Raw genomic sequence first — 20,272 nt, 5'->3', positions numbered from 1 at the left:
TTGTTCGTAAAAATCAAGTTATTAAATACGATATCATTTATGCGAAGTTATTCATGAGTAATGCATTGTGCGATATTAGACGTCGAAATTTCTAGTAAGGATTTTATTCCAATTCTTTGTCGATGATAATTGTGGAGCTGGGAAACAGAGGTTAGTTTTGTTGATATGAGATTTGTGAATCAGGTTGGACCTGTCATTGAAGCCGGGACATGGAAGCCCGAGGAATGTTTTATATGAGTTGAGATGAGATGTGCGAATCAGGTTAGAGTCCTGTCATTGAAGCCGGGACACGATAGCCCGAGGTATATTTTATAATGTTGGGAATGGAAAGAAATACATAGAAATCCATAGCGGTATTAATTGGCGACGCGTATAATTAGTGTGGGCATCTTGAAGCATAATCTGTGCATTTTGTTGGTTAGAATATCGTATTTGTTTAATTATGTCGGCAGAGTTTAAAGAGAGCATTTTGAGAAGCCAGTCAACTGGAACTAACCAGGTGTTTCATGTTACTGCCAAGCGAACTTGGGGACGAGAGGCCTCAGCTGTGATAAAGGGACAGGCGTGGAATTGAGATTGTACTGTATTCTCGGCCGGGGAAAACGTTAAAATGCTGGATTTAGTTGAAATTCATAGCCGGTAATGATCTGAGTATTGTGAAATACTGTAAGATTTGTTTAATTGGGGACGTATTGAACATTTGAAACCATGAACTTCGAGTATAAGGAACGGAGTAACCAAATTCAGGGTTGTCCAAAATATAGAGCGATGGTTGTGATGATTGGTTTGTCTGTGAGGGGTGTGCAAAATTCATAAATGGTATGACGAGATATGCCATCGTAATTATATGGCGAGTTGTTTGGTTTGTACGTAGATTATTAGGATATCCAAGTGTTAATAACGGTTAGGACTAGATTAGATTTTAAAGTGTGAAATCATGAGACAAGATATATAACTGGACATGAATTATGTAACAATTCTTTTCCAGCCAGACAAACATCACAAGATTGAATTCACATCACAGCTGCGTATAAATTTGTGAAGAAACCAGAGTCCGCGGAGATAAAATTTGTTGTTCGTTAACATTTCGTCAAATCATTTAAATTTATTAAATTATTAAATCCAGTGAAACCGCATTTTGAAATAACTTTAATCAAGCGAATCACTTGGAGATGCATTCTGGAAATTTTAGTTTCTTTTCTGGGGAATATTTAAAATATAAAGTAACGATTAAGGGGACATATCCGAAGGAAATGGATTTTACTGCCACAAAGTTTGTGAGCATTGCTGTTGTTGTAATTATTGAACTTTGATTGATTGAGCAGTGAATGTGCTGGGGATAGTAAAGTGGAAACTTTGGTCATCAACCGATGTAACTTAATTGTGTTTAGCCTTCAGCCTAGAAACTTGGATGGTCAGGGGGTCATCAACCTCAGTGACTTGGATTAGGGCCATATGCCATTGTAGCATCATTTCCTTGCGGTCATCATCCACAATGACTTTAAAGTAACTTAGAAGATTAGATGTCGGTCCATGACATAGACGCAGGTCACATCGATTCAATTAAGGGTCCATGCCGTAGAACCACTGTGTGACACACACCAATTGGACGGCCTTAATTATACCCAGAGTCCAGAGTTCGTGTTACGAGGGCTGGACCATAACGAATCACTATGATGGTATATGTGGTCTCACATGGAAGCCGAATTTAAGGATTTCCAGACTTTCCTTTCTTAAATGATTAATATTTGAGACAATGGTTTTTAGTATGAATGCCCGTCAGGCAGTTACGTTAAAGTCTCACACCAGTGTTCTGACGTTTATGTAAAAATGATTGTGGTGTCCAGTGGACACAATTGACTTCTATGATACCGTTGACATATCAGATTGCTTCAGAATTTTCCTGAATAAATAGGAATCTTTTAAACAGACCTTTCATTCCAGTAGATAGATTAGAATTACTGAACCCTACCTTTACCTTAGCAAGTGACGAAGAACCCGATACGACCCAAGAGACAGATCTCATGAACTTTGCTGATAGGTAAGAAAGGTAGGTATCCCTCTATATGGACCTAAAGGGTTCAATACATACATACATACATACATACATACATACATACATACATACATGCATACTTCTATGATACCGTTGACATATCAGATTGCTTCAGAATTTTCCTGAATAAATAGGAATCTTTTAAACAGACCTTAAACAGACCTTTCATTCCAGTAGATAGATTAGAATTACTGAACCCTACCTTTACCTCATTTTAAAGTGTGAAATCATGAGACAAGATATATAACTGGACATGAATTATGTACGACGCAGTGGTCACCCCTACTAAGTTTTGTAAATGTGAGAGTACGACTAAAAGAGTCATTTGTTTTATTTTCCACTTGGATAAGAATTTTGAAGTCTAGCGAGTGCCGTATAAGGTTGTAAAAGTTATTGAATAGGGTTTCGAAGTGATATCACGTCCAACGTAGATCGTCATCCGTGTGAGTGCATACATACATACATACATACATACATACATACATACATACATACATACATACATACATACATACATACATTGCCTGCCAAAAGTTTCCAGACAAAACATATTTACCTGCATGAATATCTTGAATGTTTGTTTAATGACAGAATATATTACTGTAATCAAGTTTTGAAGGTTTTCGAGCAATGGCAACGAGTTTATATTCAACATTCAGTATCGGAAAAAATGCATCCTATTGTATAACACCTACAGTGAAACATGGAGGGAGCTCCATGATGGTTTGGGGTTGTTTCACATTCAGTGGAGTTGGTAGACTGCACCGAATTCAAGGAACACTGGACAAAGACGGCTACCATTCCATCCTATCTCGTTATGCTCTTCCTTCTCGACAACAACATGGGTTTGTCCTCCAACAAGTCAATGACCCCAGACACATGTCTTGCTAGTGCATGAATTATCTGCAAAACAAACAAAATCCTGGGGAAGTTTTTAATGGAATGCCCCATCCCCAATTCCCATACTTAAATCCAATTGAGCTGCTGTGGGAGGAGTTGGATTGGTAAGTCCGAAAAGAGTCTTCTCTTCATCGGAAAAGCTGTGGGACATCTTGTAAAATGCCTGGCAAGGTATACCTCCATGTGTTAGAAAAATTTGTTCTGAGAATGCCGAGAATAATTAAAAGTGTACTTGCAGCAAAGCAGAATTTCTTTGATGAGAAGAGAGTTTGATGCGTTCTGTTGATCTATAGGAGTAATGTGAACATATTGTGTATTTTTTGCTCAAATGTAATGTAAAAACATAGTTTTATTGTAAAATTTTAGTTTTGGAATATATATTTGTCAATTCCTTGCATAGGTGTGTTGTTTTCTTTTAATCTCAGTCCACTCTTTAGCAGTGTAATGCTTGTCCAGAAACTTTTGGCCGGAAATGTATAGCATTCAGCTGCAAGTCTCTGTGAATTAACAAAATACCTCCACCATCTCCTTAAAAACTGAGTCTAACTGAAGTCACCCTGTTCTTCCTCTACTTCTCTTACACTCTACAGCCAAGTCTATTATTCTTCTTCTAGGTAATCTATCCTCCTCCGTTCTGCTCACATGAACTCACCATCAAAGGTGGTTTATGCGGACAGCTTCATGCATGAAATTCAATCCTAACAGACTTTATATCTTCATTCCTAGGACCCTTCTGCCATTGTTATCACCTGTTTTTGTTAGTGCTACTTTCATGCCTGTCACCTCTAACTTAAAAATAAGATGTCTGATGTCCACCTAGCTTTCACCCCCAGTACAGCAAAGTTGGTCTGAGAACCGCCCGATGTAAAGAGAGTTTTGTCTGGGAGCTGACTTCTTTGTTATAGAATACCATACTGTTGATTTTACAAATTTCCAGAATTGAAATTGTTTATTCATGAGTAATTGGGAAAGGAAGCCTGTTATAAATGAGGTTAATTATATGGAAACTTCATAGGAGTTGTTTGTTACATACTATAATCTCAAATTTTACAAAAATAGCTTTTAGTGGAATTTCTGGAAGTTTGTGATGTGGTCTACCCATGGGATCTTGAACAATCTGTGATATGTCCACATTTCAAAGACTTGCACTCGATTCATTGACGAAGCCTTTAGTTTCCAGCCTTTGATACTGTAAAGCAACACAAGTAGCACATGACACTCCCAGTGAGTTTGAACCGGAGGTCCCGGCTGCACACACGGTGTTTTAATTTTAGAAATACACTTCTTGCAGTGCCAATTCTGGTTTTGATTTCTACAGCTATGTCTTAAGTACCGGTACCTGAAATGTGAAACCCTTTCATTGCTGTTTCTGTCCAGGTTCATAATGTGTTGGTGATTTTCTACTTGCTGATTACCATGAATTTTGTTTTGTGAATGTTGTATTTTAAGTCCAAACTCCTTGGAAGCTTGTCAGCAAGTATCACAATTTCAATTGCAAAGTGGATGCTGTTTCTTTTTGCTCCCATTTGTCTTCATTCCCTTATTAACTTCATCAAGGGCAAGTTGAAAATAGCTTCAGAGTAAAAATAAAAATTATTGGAGAGAGGATATAACCTTGTCTCACATCTTTCTGTAATTTTGACCTCTTCAGGAACATTGTCTCCAATTTTGATGTGAGCTGTTTGGTTCCAATACAGCTTCTTGATGATGTTCATATCCTTAAATCATAATCATTGAAGGAAGGAAAGACAGTCTGTAGTTGATCAAGATATTTTTTAACTAAAACACTAGGGCGTCTCTAGCACTAAGACCATTTCTAACAATAATAATAATAATAATAATAATAATAATAATAATAATAATAATAATATTGGTTTTTACATCCCACTAACTACCTTTTGGCGGTTTTCGGAGACGCCGAGGTGCTGGAATTTTGTCCCGCAGGAGTTAATTTACATGTCAGTAAATCTACCAACACAAGGCTGACTTACTTGAGCACCTTCAAATACCACTGGACTGAGCCAGGATTGAACCTGCCAAGTTGGGGTCAGAAGGGTCAGCGCCTCAACCATCTGAGCCACTTAGCCCTGCAAGACTGTTTCAAAATTTATACTGATTTCCACTGATGGTTTCATCTATTTTTCTCAATAATCAAGAGTGTGACCCATTCTCATTAGCTTTATCAGCCTTTAATCACTGTATAATTTAGAATTCAATTTCTACAAAATTCAAACCTGAAACCTATTTATAAAATTTCTTACCAGGGCATCCTCAAAGTTTCACTTTTTCCCACATGTACTCATTATTTTATGATGGCATTTCTTTCAGGGTGTTTGGATGAAGCAGTTGAGGATCTTATCTTGGGAGAACCTCAGGAAGATCTGACACAGCCAGATGTAGCAAGTACAAATGTTAGTCGTATGAGACGGCGATTTCATGAGTTATTAGATGATGCATTCAGCCTGTTTGGTAGCCGCAGTGCCAGCCCTGGTGCAGAAGAGGATAGTAGCAGTCCTCCTCCCTTGCAAAGAGTCCATTCAGCTATAGTAAGGTAAGTTCAGTTGTAACCTCAATGCACAAATTTTTTCTTAGATAGGGCCTATGAAGATCATATTTTTATTTTTAATGAAAAGTCCACTGACAGAGAAAGATGTATATTAGCATAGTGGTCTGATGTTGACTTGCAACTGTGATAACCAAGGTTCAAAATCTAGAAATCTGGGGAACACCCAAAGAATCATGTGTTATCAGGAAGGCCCTGCAGTCTTAAACCCCAAACTGAGCCAGGGTGGTATTAGGAACTATAGACAGAATTAGGATAAATCATCATCATCATCATCATCATCATCATCATCATCATCATCATCATCATCATCAAGGGAGTTCAATATATCATGCAACACATTTTTTTCTAAAAGCAGGTTGGTTTTATTGAGAATTCAAATACACCATGTTATTCTCCAATCCATTTGCTACAATACCCTATTTTTCAACATAATCTCCGTTCAATGCTTTGGCTTTACACCACTGTAATGTGAGGGCCTGTATGCCTGCATGGTACCACTCGACTGGTCGATGTTGGAGCCAACGTTGTGCTGCATCGATAACTTCCCCATCATCCACATAGTACTTCCCATGGGGCGCATCCTTCATTGGGCCAAACAGAAGGCGTGAGATCCGGACTGTAGGGTGGACGAGGAAGAACAGTCCACTGAAGATTTGTGAGCTCCTGTCATGTGTGCAGACTTGTTTGAGGTCTTGTGTTGTCATAGAGAAGGCCCACCATGCTTCTGTCCTCTGCCAGGTCTCCATAGACATTCTGCAAGTGCCTGTGAATATCTGCGATGCCCTGGTTTTCCATCAAAAGAAATTCAATAACCGCTCTATGTTTGGTATGCACCTCTGTTACATACGCCATTATGAAGGCTAGTTATAGCACTGCCACCTATCAGAAATTAATGAAACTCTATGAGACAAAGCAGGAACATTACATGTTACAAATTTCATGCCTGGTTCATATTGACATGTACATCAGTTTAAAAAATATAACTAAAATTTATTAGGATCAACCTATTCAATACAGTTGAGTTCCTAAAGTTAGGATTTACATCCTATTATACTAAAATTTGAAGGGACATATTTCGCCCGTGATAAGGGCATCATCAGCCTTTTTACACTCATACCTAAAAGATAAAAATCAGGATCCTGATTGTTGTAGTCAAATATAACATTAAGAATGATTATTATACAATGTGAAATTGTTATGAGTTCTTAATTGATAATTTACAGTTAAAGCTTGTTTAAAATATTTGCAAAGAAATGAATAATGTTGGTATGATATTACACTGGTGATTTAAAATATTTTATAAAATAGATAACTAGTCCATATCCACATAATAATAAGAAGATCTATGGCTAAAGTTGAATCTTGAGTTGCAGTATCATTGTACAAGTGAAATTTGGTTAAAAGCAACTCAGTTTAGATTTTGAAGAAAAGGTTAAAATGGACCTTTACGAAGTGGGTCCACGGTCTTCATACTTTTGTTGAAGAAGTAATAAACAGTTCACAACTGAATGTTTCCGTGTAGGTCTTTGCTAGCTGGAGTGGTTATTTTCTCTTATACTGATAGTTAAATGGGAACATTGTTGCTTGTTGCTGGCTATAGCTTTAAATATAGATTGACTATTGAAGGATATTTAGTGAAGAATCCTCTCGATTTTTTTGTGGTGTGAACTGGTTACAAGCAAAATTTCAGGTTCCCTACAGGAATCAACATCTATATCATCTGATGGCCAAGCAGGCATCAATTTTTGGTAATGAGACAAAGTGCATTGGCACTGCAGGGGCTCCAAGTAGCCTATACAGTGGCTTCCATGGTATGCACTAGCCATGCATTTTGATGGATGTGCTATGTACCAACTGATGAGCCCAATTTTACACATGGGGGCAAAACGCTGGCAACCAGGAATGAGTTAGCTGGAAAATTTATGATGTCCAAGAATGGACCATTGATATTGGTATTATAAATTTACTCATTTGGGACAAATATTTCAAGTTCCCTATGGGAATCAACATCTATATCACGATATTATACTGAAATTTATAATTGAATGCTTAACGTTTTATATATAATCCGCCAAAATTCACAATCCGACTCGTTTTCTGAGAGAATCTGCCAAAATTCGCGATCTGGCTCATTTTCTGAGAGATTGCGGCAAAGTTCCTCCCATTTTCCAATCTTCCTTTCGAGCAATTGATTTTGTACTTCCTGGGCTAGCTCCAGGTATTCCGCCTGATCAGTTGGGTCACTAAATCTTTGCTATCTTTTCCTATAAGCATTTTTAATATGGATCAAATCCTTGAGTAGATTCGGCGTGGTGTCATCTTGGGTGCCTTGGCGGTACTGAACCCGCGGCCGGACTCTATTCGTAGTCATTACCCAGCCAGGACCCGTTTCCAGCGAGGTCCGCACAATTTGACGATGATCCAGAACATTATTAATATTATTAGGGTGGGTGATATTAGTTGAATTTAGGTTATTATTATTATTATTATTATTATTAATAAATGTTCTGGACCTCACAGCAAGATGCAGGACCACTACTTGGTGGTAAATTACATTTGCTGCTATTGTCATTGCTGACAATGTGACCAGCACCATTGTCGCATGTAGGCAAGCATGCGGTATTTCTGGCGATACAAATGATATATTTCTGTGCATTATTGACCTTATTATAGAGGTGAACAATTGCATGGTCAATATCATTCCTATTGTTTATTTCAAATATGTTTAAATTTTTATTCATATGCCAGGATAATCTACTGTAATCTAACTTTAAGTTCTCAAAAGGAAAAGATGGCTCTCGAAAACAAACCCAGGAAAGATTAAAATGATTGGTTTATGATCAGAATCAAGTAAAATCAATTGGTCTCAACTCCTTATTTCACCCCACCGCCGTTAAGTTGATTTACTACCCCTTCCCCCTTCCAAAAGAAAGAAGACGTGTTTCTTTATGTTTAAAGGAGATTCCAAATACCAATGTTCACGTCTGTTATCTTCAGTTTTGAGATATAAGTATCTCCATAAAAGGAATTCACTTTTTTCACTTTCTTTCACACTCCCCCCTCCCTTTTAAGTGAATTTTCCAGACAAAAGTACTTGTTTCTTTATTAGTAAAGGATCTTCTAAATACCAATTATCATGACTGTAACATCTTGAGTTTTTGAGATATGTGTCATAAAAGGCATTCAACTCCTTTTCACCCCTGCCCCCCAAAATACATATTTCTTTACTTTTAAAGCAGATTCCAAATACCAATTTTCACATCTGCAACATCTTTTGTTCTTGAGATAAAAGCATCTTCATACAAATAATTCAACTAATTTTTCAATTTCCCCCCCCCCCCCTCCCCCTTTAAGTGGATTTAAAAAAACTAAAAATACGTATTTCTTTATTTTTAAAGAATATTCCAAATACCAATTTTCAAGTCTGTAACATCTTCAGTTTTTGAGTTATCAGTATCCTAATATAATTCAATCCCATTTTCAGTCTTCTACCCCCACCCCCACCCCCACCCCCACCCCAGTGTTATTTTCCGGAAACAAAAAATATATGTTTCTTTATTTTTAATAGAGATTAAAAATACCATTTTTTACTTCTGTAACATGTTAAGTTTTTGAGATGTACTGTAGACATGCACATTTTAAAATATCACCCCCTTTTTAGTTTTCCTTAAGTGGAGTTTCCGAAGACAAATCACTTCTGTTTCTTTACTTTTATGGGAGATGCCAAATACCAATTTGTACGTCTATAACATTTTACGTTTCTGAGATATACTGTAGATATATTCTTTCTAAAAATTCACCCCATTTGTCACTCCTGTTTAACCCCCATTATTTGGATTTTCCAAAATCAAAACAATACATTTTTCTTTATTTTTAAAGGATATTCCAAATACCAATTTTCAGATCTGTAATATCTTCATTTTCTGAGATATAAGTATCCCCATTAAAGGCATTCAACCCCTTTTTCACCCCTCCTAGTGAGATCTTCCAAAAACAAAAAAAATACGCATTTCTTTATTTTTAAAGGAGATTCTAAATACCAATTTTAACATCTGTAAACTTTTAAAATTTTGAGATATAGATACACTCATTTGAAAAATTCACCTCCCTTTTCACCTTGTTAGCAACGGAATATCCAAAAATCCTCCCGTAGTGAGCACCTACATTGTAATATAAATGTATTCTCAAAATTTCATTTCTTTATGTCCAGTATCTTTAGCTTGGCGATGATGAATGAATCAGTCAGTCAGTCAGTCAGTCAGGACATGTTCTTTTATAAGTATAGATTGGGTTTAATTTCAATAAAATATTTGCCTAACCATTCAGTGTACTGTGACCACAGAAAATTTCACTGCACTAAATATCACTTGCGCCAAGTCAAAATATTTTTTCATCATAAAAATGACCACAACTTAAACATCTTTCCATTTGACACAAGTTATAGATTATGTATTTCTCCAACAGACAAACAAAAATGCTAGTTTCAATTTTCCTAGTAAGTTCCTTCAATTTCTCCTTACTTCCACAGCCATTTCTAGCTCTATTTCTTTCCAACCTGCACCTCCTTCTTAATCTCTTCACTTCTCTGTTATAACATAGTGGGTCTTTACCATTCATTACCACCTTTAAAGGTACAAACCTGTTATCACATTCATCAACAATTGCTTTAAACCCATCCCAGAGTCTTTCTACATATTTATTTACTGTTTTCCACTGATTATATTTACTTTTTAAAAACTCCCTCATGCCTGGGAGTCAGTGTAGATATAACAGTGAACTATTTGATTCAGTTGACTTTTTAATACCATAACAAATTCTGTCGAGTGTTTATCTCCTGAGCAAACTGTTGATTTCAAGGCAAGATTAGTCCATCCTAGACTAAATATCTCTTGGAAAGATGGAAAATATATCCAGATGTTTCAAGAAAAGTGTTATAAGGAAGACCGGTTGTTGGCTTCGAACCAAACAACACAAACATATTACCGGTATTGTTAGTATTGTTTGTTGTTGTTATTCTTCTTCTTAGTGTTATTATTGGGCTGTGTGGCCTTCTGAATCTAAGTAGGCAGGCTCAATCCCAGTTCAGTTCAGTGGTATTTGAGAGTGCTCAAGTTCGTTTGCTTCATATTGATAAATTTACTGGCACATAAAAGAACTCCTGTGGGACAAAATTCCAGCATCTTGACATCTCAAAAAACCATAAAAGTAGTTAGTGGGACGTAAACCTGGTTTTATTATTATTATTATTATTATTATTATTATTATTATTATTATTATTATTATTATTATTATTATTATTATTACCTAAAAGATTGTGTTCCATTCAGCTTACTCAAAGAAAATTACCAGGCTTCTTACTGTTCATCAACCTGTTACGCTCCTATGGTTCTAACAACTTTATCTTGTGTTCTATTTCAAGCTCCTCATTTGATTTCATTTTTTAAATTGCAGTACTTAACATTTTTCAGGCCTGTTGGAGAGCCATTATTGGGTGCCGCAGAAGCAGTCCCAAGACCTCGCACATCGTATCCTCGTCGACCAGCTACAGCAGTAGTAGGTGCTTCCCGTCCACGTGGTGCGTGGGGTACTGCAGAACAGTCTCCATGTTCGGGTCACTCGGGAACCCTGCCACGTCCCCTCAGTGCGGGTCCCTTCCATCGCCCACATTTACCTGGATCGATCCTTGTTGAACCAACTATCAACAGAACTATTATACTCTCAGATTCTCAGCTGGCCCCATCAGATCCAGCTGTTCCTCTCATTGCAGCCATCAAGGAGGAACTAAGGAAGTTCCAAGGATCTCCAACAGTAATAACCTTACCAGGAAGTACATCTTCAAAAACCTGAAAGGCTCAAGTATTTCTCATTGCCATTCTCATATATCTTCCTGCAGTTCATTATATATGGATACATATGCAGGGCCGATGAGCAACTTATGATGATGTAATTATGCTATGATACCAGTACCAGTGTGTAATGGAGCACAGGATTTTGAAAGCCACATTTTCCCAGTATAACATCTCACATACATACTGGTTGAACTGAGGTTACACCAACACAGCCAATGGGTTCATTCATACAAAAGTTGCAGAGAAATGGAGCATTATCAAGAGTAGAGATACATCTTGGTACCTTTGACACCAGAGAGCTGTTGTAAGCCCAGTTATAAAGATGGTCACTTAGAAAGTTGTCATTTCAGATGGTGCAGTTTGTTATTATCCTTAGTCAAGAATTTAACAGAGAATTAAATAGAATTGAGGGAATAATGGTATTGTATTCAGAAGAAGGCTTTGGAGAGTTAAAAATTGCCCTAAGGAAGATTTTGTGAATTTCAGATTATTTTACTATCTTAATAGTATACCACAGTTCAAATTTATAAAAATAAAAAAAGCTTTGATATAATGAATGTAGATAATTATGTAATTGTGATACAGTATGAAGAAGCATGAATGTGATATTTTGTGAATTGTATGAATGCTGTTATTATGTTTTGTGAATTGTCTGTGTCTAAATTAAACTTGTTATTCATTTCTAAGAAACAAAGTTCTTAATTAGTTCTCTCCATGTCCTCCCTATATATTCTTATTCTACTATTTATAAGCTTTTAAAGCCAGTTCTTTGGATGATGATGATGATGATTATTATGTTATCAATATTATAATTGTTGGATTACAGATTATACATATATAACTTCAATACACGCGGATTAACAAAATAAAAGCACTGATTGTTGTTACAATGTTAGAGTATCCATGAACTTCCTCATTATCCTTGTCATTATTATTATTATTATTATTATTATTATTATTATTATTATTATTATTATTATTATTATTATTATTATTATGGCCACAAGGCAGTAGACTGTAAAAAGAACAATCCACGATGTATGCTTTGTACAGACAAGGGTGTCAATGAAGCTAAACGAAATCACATTCCTGGATCGGGAGCATGTGCAATATTTCGTGAAGCTCTGGAGAAGGCAAAAAATCACAGTAAATGATGCGAATACTTCAAGCAAACATGCACAGGAGTCAAACAGCTAACGATCTTATGACACAGCTGATTTACGAGATGGAAGTAGACATCGTTATTATTAGCGAACCATATCAAGAGAGGGACCATCCAGGGTGGTTTGTGGATAACCTCGGAACAGCTGCAATTTGGATACCAGATCTAGGAAAAGTCCCAGTAACACAGCATGGATGCGATGACGGTTTTGTTTGGGTACAGACTGGAGGAATCACTATTGTAAGCTGTTATTTTACGCCAAATGAATCTGTTTCCAATTTTCAGATGAAAATTGATGGCCTTGAGGATGTAATACGCAGAATGGAAAAAAAACTAGTGGTCGCTGGTGACGTAAATGCTCAAGCGTTGGAATGGGGCATGCCACAAACAGACTCCAGAGGACGTCGTATAATGGAGATGGCAGCCAGAACGGGTTTGGTGGTCAACAACATTGGAAATGTGCCAACATTTCGACGGCCAGGATGCCAGGGAACAATACCGGATGTAACCTTTTCATCAGAGGATATTACGCCTAAGATTTCTGAATGGCAAGTGATTGAGAACTATACGGGGAGCAATCACCAATATATCATCTTTCGACTTCTCCAAGAATCTCCTCAAGAAAGAAACATCTTGCGCAGACCAGCACGGTGGAACGTAGCCGGTATTGACAAGGAAACGTTCATTGATGTAATACGGAATGGAATGGAGAACATAACTGAAAAATGTTCTACTCGTAGAGGGAAAGAAGCAGCTGGTGTATGTGTTGAACTCACTATGCAGCTAATCCATCAAGCATGCAACGCCTCAATGCCCCGAAGGAGGCCGCGAAATAGCAAGCGCCCAGCGTACTGGTGGACCAAAGAGATTGCTGAACTGAGAAAGAATTGTCTGCGACTTCGACGCAGGGCTCAGAGGATGAGAGGCAGTCAAGAGAATACCTCAGTCACAGCGGAGTACAAGTCAGCGAAGAAGGAACTCCGTAATGCAATCAGAAAAAGTAAAGCCGATAAATGGTGGGCACTGGCTAAAGAAGTAGAAGATGATCCATGGGGACAAGGTTATAAGATTGTAATGAAGAAACTCGGGACATTTTCAACCCCGAGTGCGGATCCGCAAACAATTAAACAAATTGTGGATACACTATTCCCAGACCTTCCAGAGAGGATTGACTGTGACGACGAAAAAGAACTGGACGACATACCCCTCTTCACTGTAGAAGAGCTGAATAGAGCTATTAGCTCTCTTAGAAACAAGAAAACTCCAGGACCAGATGGTATACCTACAGAAGTGTTAAAGATAATAGCAGAACTATGTCCAGAACTGTTGCTGAATATGTACAATCATTGCCTGCAAACGGGTGTTTATAGTCCCCGATGGAAAATAGCTCGTTTGGTTCTGATCAGCAAAGGAAAACTTGGCGGTTATAGACCTTTATGTATGCTGGACACAGCCGGAAAAGGCCTGGAGAAACTTCTGCAGCCCAGAATCCTCTCAGCAGTTCAACTAGCAGGGGATCTATCTGTTCGCCAACATGGATTTCGGAGAGGACACTCGACGCTAGATGCAGTGTGGGAGGTGGTGAATACAGCAGAAATGGCACAAATGGGCAATCATCATTCCCGTAAATTGACACTTCTTGTGACCCTGGATGTGAAAAATGCCTTCAATTCGGCAAGATGGAGCGACATGTTGGTAGCTCTTGAGGAAACCTTCAAGCTACCACAATATCTTATGCGCATAATGAGAGATTACTTCAAAGATCGCACTCTGTTGTATGATACGGAAGATGGAGAAAAGACAAAACGCCTGACGGCTGGTGCAGCGCAGGGATCGATCCTTGGTCCAGATCTTTGGAACGTAATGTATGATGGCTTGTTACGTTTGGAGATGCCAGAGGACACGAAGCTTGTGGGCTACGCTGATGATGTGGCCGCCTTGATAGTAGCTCGTAATGTTGAAATGGCTCAAATCAAACTGAACCAGGTGATGCGGCGCATAAAAGAATGGATGATGAACCACAGTCTAACATTAGCCGAACACAAAACGGAGATAGTTCTTCTGACGAGGAAAAGGATCGAAACTCTTGTACCAATGACTGTTGGAGAGTTAGTGATTGAAACATCTGCGAGCACAAAATATCTAGGAGTGACACTTGACTCCAAGCTCACATTCTGGAATCATATTCAGAAAGCGACAGACAAGGCAGTAAAATACATGACTGCACTTAGCAGATTAATGGGAAATATTAAAGGTCCGAAATCCAGCAAACGACGTCTTCTCATGTCGACGGTTCAGTCAGTGCTCTTATATGGCTCTGAAATCTGGGCTGAATCCCTGAGATTCGCTTGGTATCGGAGAAGGATAGCTGCCGTACAACGGAGAGCGGCTTTACGTATTGCATGCGCATACCGCATGGTCTCCGAACCTGCAATCCTCACGGTGGCAGCAATAGCCCCAATAGACCTACTTGCATTGGAGCGACATGAAATCTGGCGAACCCAAGGAGAGCTGGGAAAGAAATGTGCAAAGAAGCGTGCCTTCAGTCAACGGATGAGGCGATGGCAACTCAGATGGGAAAGTGACCCTCGAGGCAAATGGACCAAGCGACTGATACCACGCTTGGATATCTGGGTTGAAAGGGCCCATGGTGAAGTAAATTACTACCTCACGCAGCTTCTAACAGGGCATGGATATTTCCGGAAATTCCTGCATAAAGTGGGCAGAGCGAATGACGCAGCATGCATATACTGTGATGACATTGACGACGTATTTCACACCTTTTTTGTATGCGGCCATTGGACGATTCAGAGAAGATGTGTGGAAACTGAACTAGGAGAATTGACAGCAGATAATATTATTTCGGTGATGCTGCGAAACCAGGAATCCTGGGATCGCGTGGCAGTGTACGTGGAGAATGTCCTTCGTCAGAAGAAGAAGGATTTGGAAGCATACGAACGTTCGTAAAGGAGAAATGAAGAAAGAAGACGTCTGAAAGACAAAGCACGATATCACCCTGAAGTAATGAGGGAGCGGTTCCGGGGTGATGATACACATCGTGGGAAAAGGGTGTGTGGTTTTTAGTGGGTAAGAATTCCACACACTTGTGGAGTGCGGACCCTTCACAAGTGTCTTTTGAAGATTCCACAATCCCTCGTAAAAAAAAAATAAAAAAAAAATTATTATTATTATTATTATTATTATTATTATTATTATTATTATTATTATTATTATTATTATTATTATTATTATTATTATTATTATTATTATTTGAACACAGGTAGAATAAGAAGTTTCACTTTCCTTGTCCCAGCTGGAACTCAACAAGGGGTTGATTAGAGTTGAGAAATTTTATCTTCTGATTTGAAGTGCTGTGCAAGACCTAACTGATGGTCACCAGAGATATCACTTTAACCTGTCAATCACAGACAGCCATTCGTATCGATATATCTCAACAAACTGAGTTGAGAACGAATGGGAAGGTTGTGGGTTCGAATCCCACTGGTGCCCGGTTGGCCATTTTTGTTCTGTACTTAACATCTCTTCAATACGTACTGTAGGTACTGAATACAACCTAATATGTTGAAAGTTTATTTTGAATATCAGTACAAAGGATAAACTTTGGTATATAATTGGACTGACTTACTAACAAGTAGATACAAGTGAATCTTTTGGAACATTCTAAAACCTCCATCGACTTCTAGAATATACTTTAATACAGTTTTGAGTCATTGGCACTAATTAGTGGACTAATTTTATGAAAATGTTACAAAACTGCAGCCCATTTCAAGAAATTTTGGGCCGGGCTGAGTGGCTCAGACGGTTAAGGCGCTGGACTTCTAACTCCAACTTGGCAGGTTCGATCCTGGCTCAGTCCGGTGGTATTTGAAGGTGCTCAAATACGACAGCCCCGTGTCGGTAGATTTACTGGCACGTAAAAGAACTCCTGCGGGACTAAATTCCGGCACCTCGGCGTCTCCGAAGACCTTAAAAAGTAGTTAGTGGGACGTAAAGCAAATAACATTATTATTATTATTATTATTATTATTATTATTATTATTATTATTATTATTATTATTATTATTATTATTATTATTAAGAAATTTTGAATTATTGGCATTAATTAGTGGACTAATTTTATGAAAATCTTACAAAACTGCAGTCTATTTAAAGACATTCAAGTCTGGAGCATGTTCAGCAGAAACTGGTTTATACATCATTTAAGGGGAACAATATGAGCTATTTGTAACTCAGGACAACTTACAATTTAGTTTTTTCTTCCAAGTGAAAAATAAATCTTACAAATTTACTTTAATGATGATTTGAAACACACGTTCTCAGTTCTGACACTATAATGGACTTATTTTTTAAATTTTTTCTCCACTCCTTTATATTAGAACTGCAAGTACAGTAGTATAACTTCAATCTTCTCTTTGAACTAGTTCCATTTTGCCATGCGATAACACACATGCCATGTTTTAAGAGCAAGAATGGAGTAACAAATATACAACTCAGCTATGTATACTGTAACTCAGAAAAGTATTGTAGGGCCTATTCGTCGTTCATTGATTCTAAAGTGTGAAATTGTTTGGATAGATTCACATAGTATAGGCTAGTGAGATGACTGGAATTTCTGTTACCTCCTGGGTTGCATTCACAAAATACTACTCTCCAACTCCGAGTAAACTAAGAGTTCACTTTATCCATTCACAAAAGCGAAGAGTTACTCTACAAGGTGCTCAGAAATTGTATTTGAGTTAACTCAGTGTACACTCTTTTTACCCTGCATAAATAGGTAGGTAGATTTATTATTTATTATTTATTTCAGTGAGTCTATACAGAGTTTTCCTCCATTGTTAGACCCTGTGAAATAACCACACCTAAACAAGCTTTTCAACTCCACTTACTGGACAAATATACAACAAACAAAACAAAGTAATAATTATGATCAAATGAACCACGGTCAACTCCCGTCTGGAGATCCAACAGCCATGGCAATGTGGCAACTGTATGAACAAAATAAAATTACATAATATAAGGTGAAATAAAATAAAACAGCAATTGTTGGCAAAACGGCATATGAAGGTTAAAGACCTTCCTATCTCTCCTGACTGGACTCACAAACCTTTGCATATTCCCTCTTGACCTACTAAGGCTTGCTGATCCAGACTTAACATTACATCACCTGCTGTGTTTGTGTGACTCATTCTGCTCACTTTGCAAATTTATAGTTGTACTACTTCCTTTTTACCACTCCTCATTATCTAACTTCATCTCCAAATTGATCTCTTATTTTTCAAATATATTTAACCATACTTAATCTCATTTAAATTTCAAGCCAGTCTCCACATTAACTTATACCATCATATCTTACCATATCAAAATTAACCAACTAAACTCCACTACCTCCCTTATCATCACTCTTTCAATCACTCTTTTTATTATTTAATCATTCTTAGCCACCACCACTCCAATCTCCTTTAAATTTCAGGCCATACTCACATTAAATTATCATACCCATCTCTTAATCATAATCACTCTTAGCAACCTTCACTCAAAATTACCATTGTACTTTCCTTTCATATATAATCAACAAACAAAATCACTCATAGCTACCACCATTCCCATCTCCTTTAAATTTCAGGCCACCCTCACATAAAATTATCAAATCCATCTCTTAATCATCAGCAGTTTTGGAAACATCACTCAAAATTACCATCATTCATTACATATCTCCAAATCAATCTCTTATCTTTCAAATATTCAGTCTCCTTTGAACTTCAAGCCAGACTGCACATTAACCATCATTAATTACCATCATTCTTTACATACCACCAAATCCACCTCTTAATCATAATCACTCTTACATTCACCTATTATTGAAATCTACTTTACTATAATCACTCTTAGCATAATCACACTTAACAACCACCACTCCGTTCTCATTCAACCTCCACATTAAATTCACTATTCATTCAAATTTACAATCACGTATAGTAATCACTCTTACGCTCACTTCTAACTCAAATATACTTAACTAGCACCTTTCTCTTCCACTTAATCCTCATCACTTTTAGAACACTCTCTCAAAATTAACATCATTCTTTACATACCTCCAAATCAGTCTCTATCCTTCAAATATTCAATTTCCTTTAACCTTCAAACCAGACCCACATTAACCATCATTAATTACCCTTATTCTTTTTTTTCTTTTTTTTGTTTGCTACTTGCTTTACATAGGTTTTATGGCGATGATGGGACAGGATAGGGCTAGGAGTGGGAAGGAAGCGGCCATGGCCTTAATTAAGGTACAGCCCTAGCATTTGCCTGGTGTGAAAATGGGAAACCACAGAAAACCATTTTCAGGACCGCCAACAGTGGGGTTTGAACCTACTATCTCCCAAATACTGGATAATGGGCGCACTTAAGCGACTGCAGCTATCGAGCTCGGTACCCTCATTCTTAACATACCACCAAATCAACCTCTTAATAATCACTCTTAGCATAATAATTCAAATTTACTTAACCTAAATCACTGTTAGGATAATCACATTAAGCCACCACCACTCCATTCATCAATCTCATACCACCAACTCAACCTTTTATTCATAATCTCTCTTACCTTCACTATTCATTTCAAATACAATTAACAAACACACACACTATCCCCTAACTTACCTACTAACTTTACTTAACTTTTTACTTCTCGTTGCTGTGCCCTCATCGCTTTTAGTTTTCTTTCCTCACAAATCCTTTAGACTCATGCTTCTTCCTTTCTTCAAAGCATCCCTTTTAGTAAGTTCCTCCTTAAAACTTTCCATATCTTTGTAATTCCTCTGTATTTGTCTTATACAGTCATCTCATCCAATCTCTTTTCTTATTTCCCTGGCTACATTCCAGTCTGTTTCCCTAGACGTTTCTATTCTCTCCCTGATATCCACTGTCCTTTCCTTTTCACTATGCATGTCCATACATCACCGTGTCCACCTCTCGGTCTTTCCTTTGAGCTTGATGCTTCCAAAACAGCTTCTATGTCCTCCCTGGTTCCTAGTCTTACCTTCTCACCATGCCCGTCATCTCCGTCACTGTTTTCCAATGCCTGCCTTTCTTCCACTCTCGCCCCATCACTTCTACCAGTTTCAGTCTCTCTTCTAATACCTGCAATTTCGTCACTGTCCAGTATCTTATCCACCTGCTATGGTTACCACTAATTGCTGACCCCTAATGTGCGCTTTTAATTCTTGGTGTCTGGCCCTAACTAAATGCTTATTAAGGATTTTTAAATTTTAATTCCCTTCTCTTCCCATGCTTCTCTTAATCCATTTTTTTCATTCTGTAGATTACCTGCATTTCTTATCACTATTTCAGCCATCAATGTATATAGCAACTTCACTTTTATAGGCCTGCGACCATGCACTTTACCTATCCTTTTTGCATCATCTATATCAACGCTGAAATTGATTTTCATTTTGTTCTGGATGAGCTCCACCACTTTGTAAATTGTACTCACTTTGTCCTCTCTCTTTTCCTCTGACACACCATATATAAATCAGCATTTCTTTCTTCGATCTTGACTACTGTCTTTTACTCCAGCTTCGACACTTCCTCTTCCATATTTCTTATTTTGTCTCTCTCGTTTTTCTCTCGTTGCTTCCTACTTTGGTTATTGTTTCATCCGTTCTTTTCTGGAACCATTGCTTCATATTTTCGAACTCCTTCACTTGCTTCTGCATCATATT

The 20,272-nt window shown here is 37.6% G+C and overlaps 1 protein-coding gene across 2 annotated transcripts in view; it reads left to right on the top strand.

Annotated features, from left to right (window-relative positions):
* Window positions 1-12,146, top strand: part of LOC136867128 (uncharacterized) — a 231,716-nt gene extending 219,570 nt beyond the window's left edge. For both annotated transcript variants that reach the window (XM_067144231.2, XM_067144232.2), the window contains exons 8-9: window positions 5,285-5,507; window positions 10,991-12,146. In XM_067144231.2, the coding sequence (XP_067000332.2) occupies window positions 5,285-5,507; window positions 10,991-11,369 (602 nt within the window). In that variant the 3' untranslated portion in view covers window positions 11,370-12,146. The remainder of the gene's footprint in view (window positions 1-5,284; window positions 5,508-10,990) is intronic.
* Window positions 12,147-20,272: the final 8,126 nt, after the last annotated feature.

This window comes from Anabrus simplex, chromosome 3 (genome assembly GCF_040414725.1).
Source record: "Anabrus simplex isolate iqAnaSimp1 chromosome 3, ASM4041472v1, whole genome shotgun sequence".
NCBI lineage: Eukaryota > Metazoa > Arthropoda > Insecta > Orthoptera > Tettigoniidae > Anabrus > Anabrus simplex.
Note: the sequence above shows the minus strand (reverse complement) of the source record. Positions and strands in the feature narration are given on the sequence as shown.